The following is a 20,951-nucleotide window of genomic DNA, read 5'->3' on the forward strand; positions in this document are numbered from 1 at the left end:
GAGAGAGAGAGAGAGAGAGAGAGAGAGAGAGAGAGAGAGAGAGAGAGAGAGAGAGAGAGAGAGAGAGAGAGATCTTAGTAAACCCATGAATCTAGACTACATTTTCAGTCATAAGAAATGTCACCAAGTCCTACAGCAATCTTTTCTGCAGCATGTCTGATAAGACATCCTTCATACTGGCTGAAATAGTAATGAGAAGACTAGCATACTTCCACGTGAAGCCTGATGGGAGTTCGCTTCCTAAACATAGAGTGACTGGTGTGACCAAGGCAAGCTAGCTAAGCCCTTTGGGTCTCAAGTATGCACTCTGCTGAAAGACTTGGGGTCAAGGGAAAGGAAAGATATATAGAAGCCCAACAATAGTCTAAGTGGCCCCACAGTCACCAAAATATGTCACTGCCTTCTGAGGCTGTGCTATCTATCCCATGGGCAGGATGGGTACACGTGCATATGACCATCTGCAGTGGCACACACCATTCTGGCTGGCATCTGAGCACAGTACAGCTTTCTTCCACTGTCTTTTTCCTTTCCTATGGCTTCTCTCTCCCTGAATCCACTTTAATTCTTCATCCTTCATTTTTGACAAAAGGCAGATACAATGATTCAGTGGTGTACTCTGCTGAGACTGTCAACCATAAAAACAAGCCTGCAGCAGCTAGCCTATTCCAGCCCTGACCTGGTCACCCAATACTTTACTATCACCCTAACTTTCTGGGGTCAATCCTCAGGTCAACGAAGCACGAGTACCTACTTCTGTGCCAGGCAAATTCAATTTCTAACCTTTTACTCTCAAGATGACTATACAGTAGAAAAGTCCAGCCTTAAACTGGAGCTGGCAGTGGTGGTGCAAACTTGCAATCCCAGCATTCAGGAAGTTCAAATGCTCAAGGGCAACCTAGCCCACACAGAGATATTTTCCAAAGAAACAAAACAAACATAAAAGTTCATTCTTCCTAATATAATAGTGCTTAATATACTCTTCTGTCTCAGCAAACCATTCTCAGAATGAAAGTAAGTGCTAATAATAAATCAGCCTCTTCAGTAGCATCTTTCCACAAGTGTTCATTTGGTTCACCCAACCTTCATTTATTCATTTTCCCCAAACAGCCTTACATCTGACCTGAGAGCTTATGTGGTGTGTGTTGGGTATCAAGCTGTCTTGTGTACTGATAACCAGACACCAATGCTGATAAGTTCAAGTACACCTGGAGCCTTTTGTTTCCCCACAAGACCTCCATCATCATGGAAGTCCTCATTCTCAACAGCAAATGGCACAGAGTGATGCAGCAGCGCACTTGATGACTGCACTGAAGTCCTCTCACAGGGCACAGCCGCTCAGCAGGCTGGGAAACTCCAGGAAAATGTCCCAAGATTAACTCACACTCTCTTCTCAACATAGTGCCAACAGCAAGCTAGGGGATGCCCCTCCCGCCCTGTGATCCAAAATTATTCAGAAGCTAAGGTACCACTGACGTATATGATCTTTCACATAAGGAGCCAGGATAAAAAGCAACACGTGTTCTTTGGGGGTAGTTCATAGGTTCACAGTTCCTACAGACTCCATTCTATAACACAGGAGGCTAAGACTGTTCAATTGACATCCCACTTATTTTAACCAAGTAAAAATGTTTCTGAAAATGGCCTTATTTGATAATTCTTTCAAACACTTTACCTTCTGTAAAGCACTGCAGGAAAAGGAAAGCAAAAAGATCCATTCTTTATGACCTGTTCTCCACTAATGCAAAAATTACCCAGAGTGCTAGCTGTATCATTAGCAATATTTCAGATCCACTAAAAGATCAGGGACCAGGCAGTAGTGAGATCTACGTGTGAACCCACCCATCTACCACACATCCGTTCATCCAATCTATCTGAGGCAGTCCTATACAGGCCACAGCTGAAACTCTCTATGCAGCTCAGGCAGTGAGGCTGCAGGCTCCTCAGCACTAGGCCTGCAGACTGCAGCAGCCACACCCATTTGTTCTCTATGTTGTCATGCTGCAGACGCTATGAGCCTTACTCTCAGGATGAAAAAATCTAGGGCAGACAACTTACTTTTCAATTTTGTTTTTATATTTATGTCTATGATGTTCAGAATAAAATAATTTTATTAATTAGAATACTATGGGATGTCTTTTTGCACACATTTTTCAATTTTTAGATAAGGTGTGGGGGTGGGGCATAGAAAAGAGGAAGAGGTTAACCTCCAAACAAAGACTTGGTTGGCAAGTCAATAAATGATTATTTAAAGCACAACAATCCTAAAGATGGAAATGTATTTTTACTGTCTACAAATTGAACTTAAATGAATGTGTAGGCTGAACAAGGCCAATGATTAAATACAGACAAGTAGAAACTCTGCTTGGTGAAGACGCTGGTAACACCTTTTGCTCCACCTCCTCATTCACATACCCCTCACCACAATGGAACCTCTGCTAGACTAGTGTTCCTCCCCAAATAACTCTCCAGCTTCCGATCTTTGCTTATGGTTCACTTTTTTTGGAGGGTGGGGAGGTGCATTTATCTCTAAGAGAATTGTAGTAGATGGCTGTCAACTCCTCTGTGGTTTTATAGACCTGCTTATACAAAAACCCAACAATTTCATGGGCATGATTAGCTAGCTATTATAGAAACTCTAAATTTAAAGTGATAAAAATACATTTGTGATTTATGGGAAAATAATCATTACCTATCCAATAGGCAGGTCTGTTATTCATAGTCTCCCAGACCCAGCTACCAACTTTTAACCTTCAACCATTTGCTTAAGTCTCAAACAGATATAGCCACACACTGACCATTTCATATCTGTGGACTCTCTTACCGGGCATCTGCTTAGAAGAAGCATGGTTAAGAGTCATTGGTGAAATATGTGTGTGCTGGAGGGTGCTGCTTAGTCAGGGACCAAATGAGTGAGCCAAGATGCTACACCTGCGAAGAGGCTTCCCCAGCCCCATCTGTCATCACCTCATTCCTTTATATTGCTCCATGGTCATTCGCTACTCTTGTATATACTTCCTGCTCTCTGCAGAAAGTGCCAGGTTGGCTTTTCAAGCGCAGTACATTACACTGTGCCTTTCCTAACCCCCAAGTTGTTGAGTTTTCATAAGAACATGAAATCAAAGATTTTCCACATCTCCTTTTGTGTCTGATGCAAACCCCTTTACGAGTTCTCCTTCAGCCTGAACACTGTAAAGGATCAGAATATAGGCCTGGTCTGAGGTTTCAAATCCTTAACTCTCTTCAGTAAGGACCTACTCAGTACACAGCATTCCCATGCCTCACTCCATCTACCTATGAAATGAGAGTATCAGCCCTGGGCAGCTGGAAAGGTTATGTGAAATACCACAGTACTGCAGTACTGGTAAATGGTAAGCTCACAATAAATGTTATTCCTTATTTCAAATAGTGAGGAAGGATTATCAATGTTGATTTGGGTTTGAGGAAAGACACAGGGAAAATCATGGTGCATTTTCACTTGACAAAAAATTTTAAAAAAGAAAAGGAAAAAGACTCTTCAATATCACTTCAGTATTATTTAACCAAACTCACTGGACTTATTTCCTATTCCTCTAGAAGAGAAGGGATTAGAATCTGTCTTGAAATGAGAGCACAAGTTGAACTAACTCCACATAGAAGTGATCTGCTAACAAAGTGCAGACAGAATAAGCACCGTCTGCTGGGCCTGGCAAGCCAGCTACTGCGCCTGAAAAGCAAACCTGGCACTTTCTGCAGAGAGTGGGAATAGATACACGAGATCCGCAAATACCATGGAGCACCGTAAAGGAATGAGGCAGCCTGTGTGTGATGAGAGGACCTGGGAAGCCTCTTCGCAGGGGTAGCATGCTTGGCTCGTTCATTTGGTCCCTGACTAAGCAGCACACCCCAACACACATTTCACTAATGACTTAACTATTTTTCTTTCCAGAACTTACCACCACTCAACATAAAATATGCATGTTGTACACTGTCTTTATATTAACTTTTTGCCAACTCTATGGAAGGAGAAGTTTGTGTCTCTTTGTTCTATTCCCACAGCCTAAAACAGACCCTGCTGCATTGGTAGTTATAAAAAAAATTATATAAAATGAATGGAATGGGCCTACTGAATAGCTAGCTTCTGGTGACAAAGCAAACTGAAAAACAAAACAAAACTAAATAAAACAAAAACACCCTGCATTGACAAATGTCCTAAATTGTTAGCAACAACGGTATTGTAGATTAATTTTAAAAAATCAATTCAAATACTGTTAAGTAATGATTTCTTCTAGAGTCTAGAAAAAGCCAAGCAAATTATTTGAAAGTAATCTTGAATGAGACCAAGAAGTTAGTAAATATGTGATTCTAGAACCAAAACAGCTTATGAAGCAACACAGAACGTTGGTTTAAGAAGGGACAATCTGTGATTTTCATTTTGTTAGCTGAAAAGAGAGAGCAACTCTCTCTTTCTCTCACTCACTTAAAAACAGCTACTACCAAATGTTTAATAAAGCCATCATCTCATTAATTTTCAAAAAACCATGAAGACACAGTTTTGTATATTGGGGTGAATTAATGGTAAGAACTATAAGGCAGAAAGACTACTGACAATACCCTGTTGCTCTGCTGTGTGGATAAACTTTTTAAAAAGTAATTTCTCAAAAGACAAATAATTTTCTTTGGATAATGGGGAAATCCAGAAAATATGCTATATAAAACGTGCTACAGTAAATTTTTTTTAACTGTGCTGTGATTTTCCAGGTGGTGGGTTTAGGGAGGATTTTACCATAGTTTGTACAGGAAACTATGAGAAAAACAATTTAAAACCGTTATCTATATCCCTGTCCTGACGCCAACGTGTAAGAAAATAAAAAGACCTTCACCCACACTGAGAAACTGGCTTTAATCTTCTACTTCCATTGTAACAAGTGTATCCTGCAGTATACTTTGCATCATGTGATTAAAAACACAAGATCTATAGAAATGAAAGATCGCTGCAGAGGTCTAATCTAGATTTGATTTGTTTTCCCCATTCGGAAAGAGAAAAATCAAAAGGACACTGTGGGGAAACAATAAAAATGAATTCAGATTTCATGTAGAAGCTGCAAAAGGTCTTTGTAGAAATATTTAATATTTATATGACCATAGTATGAAGGGTTTGTTTCACAGACTGGAATACTCCATCATTTAATTATTTTTTTGTTTTCTCATTTTAAGTGCATCAATGTTTTGCCTTCATGTACACATGTGCACCATGTATGTGCTGTATCTGAGAAGGACACAAGGAAGCAATGGGTCCTGGGACCTGGAGGTACAGGTGTTTGTGAACCATGATGTGCACGCAGGGAACTGAACCTGTGTGCTCTGTAAAATCAGCCAATGCTGACCGCTGAGCTCAGTCATCTCTCCAGCCCCTCCTCATTTGCATTTAGCAATAATTCTCTAATCATTATCACAATGCCTTTTGTGAATTTTTTTTACCTTGTTTTGTTTTCTTGAGCTTGTCATCAAAACTTGAGGACTTTAGTTCAAATAATGAAAAGAAAGTTGGTGATTTTGCTCTTTGGTGAGCATTTTAATAGACTCTTGCATAAATAATGTAAAATGACGAGACATGCCCACGCTGCATCTGGTCTACAACATTTTTCTACATGGATTCAGTTTACAGCATCACCATCCCACTGCCATCTCAGGCTTAGAAATGTTCACTGCCTCCTAGGAATACAGCCCCAAATACATGTCTAATTTTTCCAAGGAAGGATCTTTAATCAAGAATATTCTAACAGGAAGCAGCAGCTATCAGGAGAAGCACTCTGGGCCTTTCCTGACATGTCTCGTGCTCCGGACAACAGCAGCCAGGAAGAACTCATGCTTTCGTGTCCTAAAACTGTACTTGAAGACTTCAGATAGAAAGGAAAATGTAAACTCCTTCTGTACCTGTTTACTTCTCAGACTCAACAATGTTATCGTGTAATTCTAATAAAAACTTTGTTTAAAAAAAAAAAACCCTACAAGATTGACCCAAACACCATTGACAAAGTCCTTGTCCTGTGATGACACCTTAAGTCAGGAGCTACTGTGGGGATACTGGAAAATGGAGACCAGCAGCATGGAGCTCAGTGCATCACTGGAAGGCTATGCAGCACTTCCTCCAGTGACAACCTCCCCCCAGCTGGCCTTCCCAGGCTCCATGGCTCCTTCCCCTCTTTAGGGCTTTGTTAGTAATGCTACAGGATGTAGACTACACTGAACATCACAGAACTTACAGTAAACATCAAGTTTAACAGAAACTTGATGAGAGAGCATTGATTCTGTTTTGTTTTGTTTTTTAAGGTCTGAGTATAGGGTTTTCTTTGTTTGTTTGTTTGTTTTTGTTCTGTTTTTGTTTTTTTGCTTGTTAATTTCCTACCTCTTAGGCAGAAAAGTGTTTTTTGACATTAAACAACTTAGCTCAAGAGATGGAGGATGACCAAACACCCAGGCTGCTATACATTATCAGGTTACTGTCTTGTATATTGGCAATCTATCAAGTTTGAAGGGAAATACATATGAATGACATCTCATTTTAACATCAAAAAATATGCACGTGAAAGATGTTTGAAAAAACTGAAAGACTGCATGTATGCTTCAATACATTTTTATTTTATTATAAAATTATTTCATAGTAGGCTAAACAACTCATACCATTAAAAAATACAAAATACTATATTAACACAATGAAATAATGGATAAGTGTTTCAAACAGAGCTCAACCCACATTTCCAGCCACCCCCCCTCCCCTATCCTTTTCTAAAAACTCTTCACTCAAAACATCAATGAATTCTGTGGTCATTTAAGTTTATGTCCCTAAAATTCTAAGACCTGGGATTATTCTTAACTATATCATGTAATTTTGAAATACCAGGTGACAAGTACTTGAAAATAAAGGCTTTATCGAATTGTGACATTCAAAAATCAGCAAGTAGGCCAAACCAGCAAGGGCACCTTTGCGCTGATAAAACCAATCAGCTGAGCTCAACTGCAAACGTCACTGAACCTGTACAGCAGTCAACTCAGAGATGCACACCTGCTCGTCGCTCAAACAAAGCTGATCAGATTTTATATTTTGCTTGGTTTTCATAAAACCTAAACAACATTACCTAGCATACTCATTATTTTAAGTCATCTCTGTGATATCTGGGAGGGCTGCCATGCAAAACAGTCCTAAAAGCCTAACGGACAAATGCACATCATTCTGATGCCTGGCAATGAGTTGATGAGGCAGTAGCCATGATTAGACAAACACCATCATCATTCCCTTTGCCAGCAGCACAAACCCAATTTTCCGGTATCTACATGTTCATTTCTCAGTCTGAAAATAGGCTAGCTTCTGTGTTAGATGAGGAAGTTCCTAAGAGCAGCAAACTTCGTGTCAATAAAACATCTCAATTCACTGGCATATTATCCAGGTCATATTGGTTTTAACTCTCTGTCAGGAGAGGCTTAAAATAACAGAAGTATTATTTTGTTGTCTGACAGAGCTTGAAACCCAGAATGTCATCATTACCACTGCTTGCACTTGGCCACTCCTAACGTAATATTCATTCACAACCCTCTTCTGCACAATTACTCAAATGCCTGCAGAACAATGGATAGTTCTATAAATTGGTTCTTGATATAGCTTGAACCTCCAAACTACAATACTTGCCCTTTTGTGTCTCTGGCATTATCTTTTGGAAAATGGGTTTAGGGTCAAGTCTAAATGGAACATAATATAATTTTCTGGTCTATCCAACAGCAAAATGGCAGTAGTCTCTGTCTTTAATTATACACTGTTGAATTTTAACAAGTAGATCAAGATACGGCTGCCAAATTTCTACAATCTCAAGCAAATCCTATGAGAGAACAGATAATGCACAATCCTCCATGCATTATTTTTTCTGAACTACAGAAACACTCATTGCAGTTCTAGTTACATGTTCAACTTGATGACAAGAATAAACAGTCATGCATATGTCGAGATACAGATCTCCCACCCCACCAACCACAGGCCCCTTTCCTCTCAGCCTTGCACTCCCTATCTCAAGTCATATAGTCTACTCTGGCAAGGTAGAAACTATAGGAAGTTCTAGAAATACTACTATTAAGAAGTAGCAAGGAAGGAGGCAAACTGTGTTTCCTCTTGTCACTGCATGTATCTCACACTTACTTTGTAAGGCAGCTCAGCATGTAGTAGGTGGTGTCGGACGTGAAACAACCAAATGTAAAGAGAAAATAGTGCATATGCCTGCAATTCCAACACCCATGATGCTGTGCCAGTGGCTGGAGGGTATCTCAGGTTTAAGGTCAGTCTAAACAATATAATGAAAGACAGGAAGGGGCCAGCAGAAAGAAGAAAGGAAGGAAGGTATATTTACTGAGACTTATTAATTCCTGAAGTTCACATGGTTTGTCTATAATCTATCTATAATGTAAATTTGTAGGAAGTTCCTAACCCAGGCATCTGGCACGTACAATCTGAAGCAGCAGCAGACATCATCTTCGGGGCTCTCTGCTAGGATCTGGTAGATGCTATCACACTGACTCTCATCACCATGACCAGAGCTGGACTAGACATGAAATAATAATATTATTATTTCTAGCCAGAAATAATAATAAAAGTTATTTCTGGCTACTTTCCCCACAGTGTGTCTAGAACCACCTACTCTTTTCTCCATCTTACCAGAAGAATAAAACCCACCACAGGTTTTTTCCCATCTCTTTTCTTTTAGCATTCCCCATCATTAGGCCCTGAGTACCACAACATAGTAACTGGCTATTCAGCTCATCATGACTTAGTATATAGTAGGTGTAACTTCTCTTTGCTATAAACACAATCCATTATAAAGTAAACCTATGGTGTTTAGATTGTAGAAACGGACAGTGAACAGAGAATCTGTTACTTTACATTAGTGGCTCTAAAGGAAAAACTAATAGAAATTCTGTTCATCTTCATGAACACCTTGAGGTACAGGGTATCTGCACCACAGGAACTTTGGGTCCCCTCAGTGCTCATCTAGAGGGAGAGGCTGTCTGCCATAAGGGGTCTGCTGCACAGCTGGGAAACATGGGGCAACTTAAACATCTCTGAGTTTCAACAATATAAACAACAGTTGACTGGGTAAGGTAGCAAGGAGGCACCTTTCTCTTCTTCACCCCCAGGAAAAAGCGCAGTGTCATGTTAAATCATTTCAGGCCCTACTGCTTTGTGATGACGCCCAATGGACTGTAGAGACTGACTAACACAAACACAAAAATCTAAAACACCTCAAACATGAAAACTTTCTGAGTACAACTTTACTCATCCACTCAACAAATGTCAGCATGGGTCTTGAAAATGGACAGTGCCCACTTTAAGAGAGCTCACAAGGACATTACAGGTGATAAAGTGACAGTGCTGTGTCTGAGCTGTACTTCTGAACTCTAAGAGAGGCAAATTAAATTACAGGGCATGTGATTACTGGCCTTGTTCATCCAATCTATTCTCCAACTACCAAGTAGCCTTAGTTTACTAGGCCAGTAAACATCATAGAACATTCTGAAGGCCCCCAGTGACTCGAGGTCCATTAAGAATGGGAACTGATAAGTCATTTGCTTGTCTGCCAGATTGGGACCTCACTCCACTGGTGGAAGTATTTTAAAAATCTAGGCTATAACTGAGTACTATTCAATTAGATTACCCTTCTCCATTTCATGAAAGGAAAAAAAAAAGAACAGATCAAACTCTTCAGAGAAGGATAGCCATCTCTTGGGTTCATGGCATGATTTTGAAATCTGACATGGGTTAAATCCGACTACTCATCACTTCTAATTTAGGAGAGTGTGGTAAAATGCATGTTTGAATCAGCAATGTGTATAAGAAAAAAAAGAGATAAGAGGAAGAGAGGAGGGGAGAGGGGGAAGGGGAAAGGTGAGGGGGAAGGGAGAGAGGGAACTGGAGAGGGCAAAGAGGAGAGAGAGGAGGAAGAGGAGGAGGAGGAGGAGGAAGAGGAGGAGGAAGAGGAGGAGGAGGAGGAGCTTATTTACATTATTCACTGCAGTTTTGCTAGGAATCCCATAGGCACTTTAACATGCTCAGCCACACCCTGTCCTCACTGCCCACCTCTACAACAGGGCAAAGGGATGGAATTAGGATTTTGAGAGTACTCAGATCAGAGATTCTACAAAAGACTAAAATCCTTTTCTGCCTTTACAAGTTAGGATGCAATCAAGGTCTCAAAATGGCATATTTGCATAATGCAGTGCACATAGATCCTATTAACCTATAAGAGTAGATTAATGGCTGTTTCTAGAAAAGATCCTATGGCTCGAGTGTGATGCTGAACCGTCACATGCAGCATCTTCATTCATCATGGAAGGTGTCCGAGTGCTTGTGGGAAACAAATACAACTGTCACATTTAAACCTAACATTTCTTGGAATAATTTGATTGTGGAACCAACCCCAATCTCTGACAACAATTTTAATATTCAAAATTTACCTGATGCCTAATTTCGGACTTCATGGAAGCTACATGTTTAATACTTCTTTTCAGAGTGTTATCTGAGGCAACCCAGTACATCAGACAATAGATCTTTATCTGAGACACTAGCTAGGGAGATCTTTTCTATCCATTAAATTTTCCTCATAATCACATGATTTTTTGACCTTTAAAGGACAAAGTTACCAGATAGCCTTTATAAAACCCTTTGGCTCTAAAAAATAATAGGCCAGCATAGCTGCCTTGAATCAACTGTCAATGAAAAGCTCCATACCTGATGCCAGGTTGAGCTAGATGTGTGTCATCATATCTATGTACAGTACCTGGATCACTGATAGAGTTGACTATATTTGGTCTGAACAAATATTGACTGTCAATGATTTCTCTCTAGCATCCCAAATTCTGATTGAGAATAAATAAGGTTATAACAAGACTGTCCCAGTCTTGGTGGCCAAATTAGATTTGGGTTCTCTTCATTGAATGCAGAGTAAACCTACTTTATATGCAAAGTTCATATATGGACCTTTCTTCTTCAGGGATGCCAAGAGCTAATATTATTTGCAAATATTTGAATGACCATATGTATCTTTCTAACTGAAACTGATGTGCTGAGATGTAATCCTTCTAGAAGCACAGCTGGCTCATGATCTGAACAGAAAGCTGGGATTGCAGAGCATTTTCTACCACAAGCCCTGCAATTTCCTTTGAAAAGTTTAATGCTCATTTAATTTTTCAGTCAGCAAAGTGAGGAAATAAGCACTGGCTGGACTGCTTAAATGCAGTACATTTTAAATTTATAAATAAGATATCAAGAAGCAAAACAATCACTAATTTTAAATTGAATATTTTAAAAAATATTTAAAATTCAAATATCTAGCCCATTTTCAACTTCATCTAAAGGAAACAAAATGGCTTCCTTGCTGCAATACTGACAATAACCCTCTACTTCCTCCCCCAAATATAATTCCAGTGAAAAGAAAGTGGTATTTTTCTCAACTACAAATGCTTGCAGAGCCTCCACAAATTGTATAGAATCTTTAAACTGGAATTTCCCATCAAATTTCACAAGGCCTTTTTTTTTTTAACCTTATCTTTCCACATCCAAGTGGCATGTCATTTCTCACAACCACCATGATAAACAGAATCAGATTATTTCATTGTACAGTCTTTCAAAGGCAAAGGCAATGCAGGGCTCTGAGAAAGTAGGTAGCCCATATTGTTGGCGCCTTCGCACCTATGATCATTATAAGTGCTCACAAAGAGGCCACTGGTCTTTAAAGCTGAACTCTCCTTCGCCTCTTCTGCACAGCCCTGCGGCTATCACTGCAGAGCACAGTGGTCTATTCTAATCTCTGAACAGAGAAGAGGAAGAGATCATTAAATTATAATTTCTATGCACAATAGCTACAAGTATTTCCTACCAACAGGATTAATATGAAAGCAAGATCCCAGAATAAAGCTGCTCAGCAGAGAGGAAGGCAGTTTAGTGTCTTGTAAATTTGATTTTACTGAAAGCCCTGACACATCATAATAGTGGAATCCTATTTACTGTAGCAAGCAGGATGGATAATGCTATTTAATACCTGGTATACTGTGTGCCATCAGCTCACAGCTTTGTACTCCATGGTCTCATCTTACCTTAAGGTTAATGCTTCTTGACAGCCGACATGGTAAATAGAGCCCAAATTAAGTGCTGATCCCATGATTTGCAAATCTTTCCTCTAAAGTTAGACATAGAAGAACTGGCTCCAGTTAAGGGGATCATTTTAACAGAATACACTTTAAAAGCTCACCCTAGGAAAAAAAAGCCAAGTCTTATATCCCTAAAGCCAGATTAAAAAAGCAATTCAAGGTTACTTAAACCACATTTCCCGTTAGAAATTTTAGAAAGGTTAACAGAAAAGCCAATGTACTTGGAGGATTTGTTGAGTAATGAATTAAGGATAAGGCCCCCACAACTACTAAACTGTATTGATTTTCCCTGGAGAGAATGAAATGGAAAGAGAATCAGGTAGTGGTGACATCAACTCATACTGTTTCCTACTTTTCAAAATAACTGTAATAATAAGCCTCCTTTATGAAAACAGGTCAGAGTGTGAAGTGGCTCAGCACTTGCAGCTAAGTTATAATCAGCTGTAGCAACAAGAGACTTGGTACAATCAGGTTACCTAATAATAATATCTAAATGCATTTATTTAAAACTTTACTTGAAAAGAGTTTTTATTTAAGAGAGTATAACTCTCAATGTATAACACACACTGTAAGCACTTTGCTGGGATCTGTCACTCCCAGTGACATTACAATCATGATAGTGGCTTGGAATACCTTCAATGTTCAAACGTGTGAACCATAGAACTTCATGTTTCTGCAATGTTCTGTAACTACAGAAACCATTGGAACCAGCCCTGATTTCCATAAATTATGAAGCCAATACAAAATTCCCAAGTGTCATAGGAACAGAGTATCTCTACAGGGTGTCAGGTACAAACCAGCTTCACCTGTGCAGGCCTGCCTGGAAGATAGCTCTTTTCTTTGCTTTTAACTATTGTACTGAATTTGCCATCTCATATTGCAAGGCCACAGGGAGGTAGCCACTGACCTAAAGCACTCACAACTGCTTCTCAAGTGCATTAGTGGGGAAAACAGCAAAGATAGGGTGTTTGTTTGTTTGTTTGTTTGAAGACCAGTAAGCCAATTTAATATCTCACCTTTTCGAAAATATTTTCACATTTTTCTATCTCAGATTTTAGTGATTCTCTCCCATGCTGCCCTGGTTTCACTTAGTGATCGACATTTTACAATGGCAGACTTCATCTGTTAGTAAAAATACATAATAGTCTCTCCCCATATGCAGTGCATCAGTCTCACAATAACCCACTTTGTTGTCATTCCCCAGACTATCAGTTATCATGTTTCCCCTTCTGCCACAAAGCAACAAACATCAACTGACAAAAAGTGACTAAACCCCATCACCAACTAATCACACAGATGGGCCCAACATTTTCTGATGCTGCAGAAGACATGGCATCCACTGGAAGTGAGGGGCTTCAAAAGCCATTTCTCATTTGAAGGAACCATGACCTCAGCATTTAATTAGTAAAACTCCCCAGGTGACAGGCCAGTAATATGCTTTGCTTCCCATTTTTTAACTGTTTTCTTTCCCCTGTTCTCTCTGCCCTGTTGATATAGTTCCGTATTTTGTGTTAATTCTAGGTGGCTCATTCCAAAGTGTATGTATATCGCTACTGAAACCCTGGAGTATATAAACTACAAGTAATATGTGCCATACGACCAGGCTGATCTATCTGTGTGCTGAGCCTACACCTCATTAAGCTCTCCGATCACCCTCAGCTCCTAAGGCCACTAGGGTTTTCCCACCTTCCCTATATGCTGTGCCAAACCCCATCATCCTTGAAAGAGCCAAGAACAAAGTGGTTGATTCAGCAAAAAGAATTAATTGAACTTCACTGTAAAAATTAAAAAGTTATACATGCATGACACTGGAACCCTCAAAGGGATCAAGTTTTCAAGATGTCCTAGGGATACAGGGACCTTCATCCTGGAAGGACTCTAGATAGCAGAACCTTTGTGACAACTTAACCTTAGAACCAATAAACTCCTGGCAAAAAATACATTTCCTTAAGAATGTGTCAACAATCCACTTCAAACAAATTATCAACCAGAACTGTTTAGTAAGAAAAAGTATGTTTTCTTTCCAGGAGGCAGAATGACCTGACTGCCCTACAAGAGTAGAGGTGTACAGATACCTCAAGGGTATCAAACTGGCTCAAATGAAGAAACAGTCCTTACTGAAAGGGAAAGCACCAAATGCAAACCATGAAGGAACTTTGAGGACTATATCAAACTGCAGGTTCTAGGTACAGAAAACATTCTTTCTTCCTTTTTTGTCAAAGTTTCTTTGAAAGTGTCAAATCCTGAGGAGGAAAGGACACATTTTTCAGTGTTTAGTTCAATACTTTCAGGTTTTGAGGAAGCAATCATCAAATGATAAGATCTGATCCCCAAGAGTCGTACTAGAAGCCAGAGGTCCTAACTTAGCACTCAAAATTAGTACTGTACACAGACAGACTTAACAACTTAAGCATAAACTCATACATTTTAAAGACAGCAATGTCCTGGCACCCAGCACTGCTGAGGCAGCTGACTCAAAACCACATCTACTGATAATAATCTGGCTTTGTATTCTTGGGGCAAGTTGCTTTCAGCTTCAGGATATTCATAGAGTGGGCAGCTTTATAGAGTTACTGTGAGAACAAACTGAGACAAAGTATGTATGTGTCTAACAACATACATATTCAATCACAGTTATACAATGTACAGTTATCACAGATGTGTAAAGCAGTATGGATTTGTCAATTAATTATACCCCAATAAAATTGTGAAAACAGAAAAAACTGCCCAAGGGACTTACACCGATTCTGTGAGAAACCTGGGCAGTCTTCTCTAGAGACTGCTCTGGGGTTCCTCTGGGCAAACTGTCAGTCAGGAGTTAATATTCTTCTGGTCTCTTAAGCAAGAGTCACACTCATCTGGCTCCCTTCAGGCAACAAACTTACACATGAGGCTTTTAACACTCTCAAGAGTTAAGTGTTATAGTCTCATCTATCCCAACACTAACTGGAAAGTCTGTGACCTCTGACTACTGGGAAATAAGGACCTGTGAAAGCTTCAATAGCCATGATTTGGAAAACTGCTTCCAGAAGTAATTAATAAATAATAATAATAATTGATAAAACTGTGGTCTGGGAAAATTACATTTACTAAGCCTCACACATTTGTGAAAGAATAATATCTCAGACCCCTGGTGGACTAACATAAACACCTGGGAGGAGAAGATTTGACTAATGGTAATTTCCTAACTGATAGAGTTAACTGAAATAAAGACAAGTAGCAACCAAGTGGTGTTACAGAACAGAATGTGTTGCACATGCTCAAATCAGCTAGGTCATAATTGCCGAACTTTGCATCAAATAGGATGGCTAAAGGAGTAAATAAGCAATCATGCAAAGGTCAGACATACACGCTAACTGTGCCTAGCCTGCCACAGCATCTTTGGAATGACATAGTAAAACTTGTTTTGGTCTTAGTGATCCACGAGAATACAAGGCCTTACACATAACACTGTGCTGCATACCCAGATCCTTACAGTACTTTTGAAGTCACGTTCTTCACTGGTATTGATTTGAAGCTATCAATTCATGTGATTAAAGAAAAGGTGTGTTCAAATACACATTTAATCCACAGCAACCTGGACTGCACTGAGAACACACTCATCCTATCATGTTTTCTTATACTAAACACCATCCAGTTTTGTACTTTTATATTTTTAAACACCAAGTATGTTCAGAAGTCCTAATAGAAATGCTTATACAGAGTGCCTTCACAATCATTAACAATATGAAAAATATTCTTTATATAATCATATATGAAATCCACCTGGAAAAAATGACACAGGTATTCCAGAAATATCAATAAAAACCAGGCATGCAGAACTGGAAGAAGACATGAAGAGGCTGATTGACATTTAAGTGATTTTACAGTTCTTAGAATCATATGCACAATGAAAAAGATGTCTCCTAATGATGAAAACACCTCAATCTGATAAACTCTTGAAAATTTTCAAAGAGCTGTTGTGTCATCTTTTATTTTGGCAGGGGTATTGCTTGAGGTGGAACACAGGTGTTACTTATGCTACCCAAGCACGATTTAGATGCTTGGTTTAGGTTATCTAACAAGCCAGTGATACAAATGTTACTTCTTCCTCACAGCAGAAGAACTTGAGAGGGTAAGAGTTTCATTACAGCATCTGTGTAGGACAGGTGAATGACGCCAGAATGGGTCCTCTAAGCGGCACTTCTGCAGACTGACCTATACATCACGTCAGGCTTACCTGCTGGCTGAGACAAACCTAAGAATGGTCTTTCTACATGTAAATGCTTTTTTTTTTTTTAAAAAAAAAGTTATGATGTGAAAATTATGTAAAATTTAACCTTCCTTTTGTATACAGTCCCTTTCATTTCCACATTACAGAGGGAGAGATAGGAAGATAGAATGGGCCCATTTGAGCGAAAATACTTACTGAGGGGGTGTCATCACTGATTTCTCCTCTAAATCATTCCATATCAGGTCTAAAAACCCCTTATGTATTTCTACCACTCATATCTTTCTTCATTGATACCCAAATAATCTGTCCTCCTAAATTATAAGACCAGATGTAGATTATGTCTGAGCCTTTCTTCCTTCGTTCCTTCCTTCATTTCTTTCTTTCTTTCTTTCTTTCTTCCTTTCTTTCTTTCTTTCTTTCTTTCTTTCTTGATATGCATGAAAATGTTTTATACAGTGTTTAGTTTGTGATTCTTTTTTTTCAACACAATTTTTTTCAATGAGAAGCATCAATAAGTTTTTAAAAAATAATCCCAATGAATAATTGACAAATTTTACTTAAAAGCACAAACATATAGACTAATGTCAGTTTTAGAAGAGAGATGAATATTCTAAGATATCAGATTTTTTGAAAATAAAATCGTAGTTTTTACTTATTCACACAGGGGTTAGCCTTTCTTTTATTTGCTTTCAAAACCATCATCAAATCTGATCTCTACCTTTGACACGCATAACCAGAACATTTTCAGCTCCACTGCTAGCACCCTTGTTATAGTTAGAGCCATCCAATTTTCTTCCTTTTTCACCTTCCATCCCCAATACGATAGGGTTCTCATGTATCCCACTCTAATCTCAAACTTGCTATGTAGCTGAGGATGACGTTGAACTCTTGATCCTCCTGGATCCATCTCCCAAGGCTGGGCTTCCTGGTACGTGTCGCTTTGTCTGGCTTGTCACACCACTTCTAAATTCATCTTTTGCTGAGCCTCCCATGCTTCAACTCTCGTCCAAGATAGTCCCCTGTTTGCTGATGATGTCACAGGCTCCTCTGCTTCCCATATGTGCCCAGCACACCCCTGTCTTAGGAGTGACACTGACTTGCTTCCTTGTGACCTGCTATCTCAATATACAGATCTTTCTTCTCCATCCAATGCAAGGCTTATACCTTCTTGGCCCGGGAGTCCCTATTTCTTACTAATTTACTGTTTTACATATTATCTATGCTGCCATACACTATGTATAACTGACTTTTTACTAACTTTTAGTTCCATGAAAGTAGACGTTTAGCTTATTACATCTACTATATATCTCTACCACATAAAGACCAGTACCTGCGTTAGGTATATAGATGGTTATCTGCAGAACACATAGTCAAATGATCCCTATATTCAAGATGTGTTGAGTCCCCTTGACATACAAAGAGAGAAGGAAACATGTTTGCAATACAAATAGAATGTAATGAGCAGAATTTAACGGTGCATTTCCCTTTTTTCCTACTTCTGATCAAATGTTATATTCTATACAAATAGAACTTTGGGTCTTAGACGGAAAGATTACTTTGCAATTCCAAAGTTTCTATATAAAGTTAATCTAAACAAAAAATTCATTTCACTGAAGTGGGGGTTCTGACAAGATGTTTCAAACATCATTCTTAAGCCCACTGTTTTTTACTCTAGTCCTGATCTTTCTAGTGTGTCTTGGTTCGCTTTGAAATCCATGCTGACTAGGCATATGCCTCCTCTCCTCCTAAACCTCTCCTCTAAGTCCAACATATAGAAAGCCCCTGTTCCCATGCTTGAAGGTGACATTAAGTTGTAAGCTGAAATTCAGTAAAACAGAGTTTTCATTGACAGCATATGCTTCAAAACAGGACCACCTCACGCCAGGTAGGCATGCTGGCACACACACACAATCCTAGCAGTCAGAGGTGTAGAAAGAAGGATTAGAAGTTCAAAGCCATCCTTAGATGTGTAGTGAATTCAAGACAGGGGCACTTGTCTCCAAAAACAAAGAAAACTGATAATTAAACAGTATCTAAAACTCCAAATAAAACAAATGATAGTACCATATCCAGGAATGCATTCAACTATAACATGATATAATATAAATTATAAGTACTGTATGGCAATGCAGATTAAAACAAATTATTTAGGGTAAATTATATGAGGGAATTATTTCTCAGGTACAGAAAACCCACAAACCAATAGCACACAAAATGAAGTTCTCAGAGACAATGACCTACCTTTTTAACTAGGTCATTGTCTAGTTATGACTTCACTTAATTAGGAAAAAACATTGGTGCTAATTTGTGGTTTCTAAACAAATATATGGGCAGCCACAGATAAGAGTGAGAGAAGAGAAGCAGCAACAAGAAATAGCCATACCCTCTCCTCCAGTCTCGCCAGCTGTTCTTTGTAGAACGCATCCTGCTTCCGCATCACCCGGTCTTTCTCTTCCAGCTGCCGAGCCTAAAAAAGACACAAGGAGTATACTAAACTGAGAGAAAGTGAAAGCAGCAAGCATGAAGGAAAACTCACGCAGAAACTGTACCAGAGACACATACAAAGCTGACGGTCGCTGCGGTCCACTAGGTCTCTGTCATAGAAAACATTAATATGACAATGATTGCTGCATTTGTGTGTGCAAAGAATGAAACTGCATTGTGTTTTTCTTACTGTAACAGCTGTGACCTACTTTGTCCAAATGTATTTGGAAATGTCAGAATACAGAGTACAGAAGACTGTCTTATTTAACTTCTTATTCAAGGAGTAATTTTAAGAATTAATAATATGCACAATGAAACTTCTGCTGATTCTTAGAATTAGATACATGTTTGCTAACCCTGAACAAATAACCACAAACGTCTATATAAAACTTATATTCAAGAACCCTTGAATGATCAGTGCAACCAGTATGAAGTTACATATATTTATTTGATTTTCCTATAAACAAAGTACCAGCCTACTTTATTAAGCAGCCTTGTTTATTCATATTTGAAAATTTAAGGATAATAAGTATAATAAAGTAACAAGACATTTAGTCATAATATTAATTTTACAAGATCATATTTTATAAACTTTAAAAAAAGCAATAATACTCAATTCTTCATAAAACAAAAGAAGATATCTACTTGTGGATGTCTCAAAGTTAGTTAAAATGCAAACACATTTTTAAAATTATTGTTATCCTGAATTATGCTAAACTGATCTTTGTTAATGAAACAGAAACAATCTCTTTATAATATTACCTCATAGTAACAAAGTTATTATAGTAACATTTGTGTGTTCAGTGAAGGTTAAATAGATGTATGACTGCTACTTAGAAGAAATCAATGTATCTTGGCATTTTCATCTTTGTACATGTTTCATATTCCTTTGCAAAGTGATCATGTGTGGCCTGGCTCACTCTATACCACAGTAACTGTTCAATCAAGTTTCTGTTTAGTTTCTATCAATCTATTTGCTCATTGTAGGTTTGTTGTTGTTACTTACTTTGTCTTCAATATCCTGCAGCATGTTGAAAATAAACAGATATTTAGCAATAGACAGAAATACAGACATTTAGATATGGATGCAAAAATCCAACTCACTACAAAAACTGTAACTTTAAATATAAACTAAGCATATTTAAATGTATAAAACACTTACTTGGATGTCAACTTGAAAGAGTATAGAGACACCTCAGAGGCAAACCTTGATAAGAGACTACCTAGGTCAGATTGGCCTGTGAGCATGTGTTGACTATTAACTGATAGGGAGGGTGCAGCCTGCTGTGGGCAGAACCATCTTGTAACGCCCCCTATACAAGTGGTCCCTAGGCTACATGTGAAAGTTAGCTTAGCATGAGCCTGCAACTGAGCCAGCAAGCAGCCTCTGTCCACGGTTTCTGCTGCAATCTCCTTGGCTTTGAGTGCGTTCTCAGGTCAGAAGAGCAAGCAGCCTGCCTCCAGGTTCTTACATTGACTTCTCTCAAAGATGGACTGTCACCTGAAAGTGTAAGATGAAATGAACCCTTTCCTCCTCTAAGTTGCTTTCAGTCAGTGTTTTAATCACAGCAACAGAAGGAAACCAGAACAGATATGTTTATAAATATTGCCGTTACTCTTATTGATAAACACGTTTACTTTTAAGCATTTAACTGTAGCAGCTATTAAAATCAAAAATTTCATTTATCTAAGATATATGATATTCATAAAAGAATTATGCAAATCAACAACAAAGGAAGAACGGAGTTTAAGCAAATAAGATAAGGCCCAACAACAGAAAAGTAATTACAAAGATTTTAGCAAAAAATAAAATCAGAGATTTTGACCCAGGCACATGATCAGGGATTAGGAATCATAAAAAGCTGACATTTTAGAAAATAACTTAAATAATCAAAATATCAACTGTGTGCGTAATGTGTGGTGGGGAATAAATAACAAGAGTAAGTGGAGATGGTTCCTTACTTTAAGGACTGAGAGAACAGAGAAGGAACTAAATTGAGTGCATGCTATAAAAATGTGCAAAGACGTATAAAGCCTGCTGAAATACTAGCAGTAGCTATGATGCACATTGAGGGCTACAGTTCTTATC

General features: G+C 38.6%; 1 protein-coding gene across 1 annotated transcript in view; it reads right to left on the reverse strand.

Annotated features, from left to right (window-relative positions):
- Positions 1–20,951, reverse strand: part of Chchd3 (coiled-coil-helix-coiled-coil-helix domain containing 3) — a 201,609-nt gene that overhangs the window by 24,244 nt on the left and 156,414 nt on the right. Inside the window, exon 5 of the mRNA XM_028768451.1 lies at positions 18,762–18,845. Coding sequence (XP_028624284.1) covers positions 18,762–18,845 — 84 coding nt within the window. The remainder of the gene's footprint in view (positions 1–18,761; positions 18,846–20,951) is intronic.

The sequence above is a fragment of the Grammomys surdaster genome, unplaced genomic scaffold, assembly GCF_004785775.1.
Source record: "Grammomys surdaster isolate TR1022 unplaced genomic scaffold, NIH_TR_1.0 186, whole genome shotgun sequence".
Taxonomy (NCBI): domain Eukaryota; kingdom Metazoa; phylum Chordata; class Mammalia; order Rodentia; family Muridae; genus Grammomys; species Grammomys surdaster.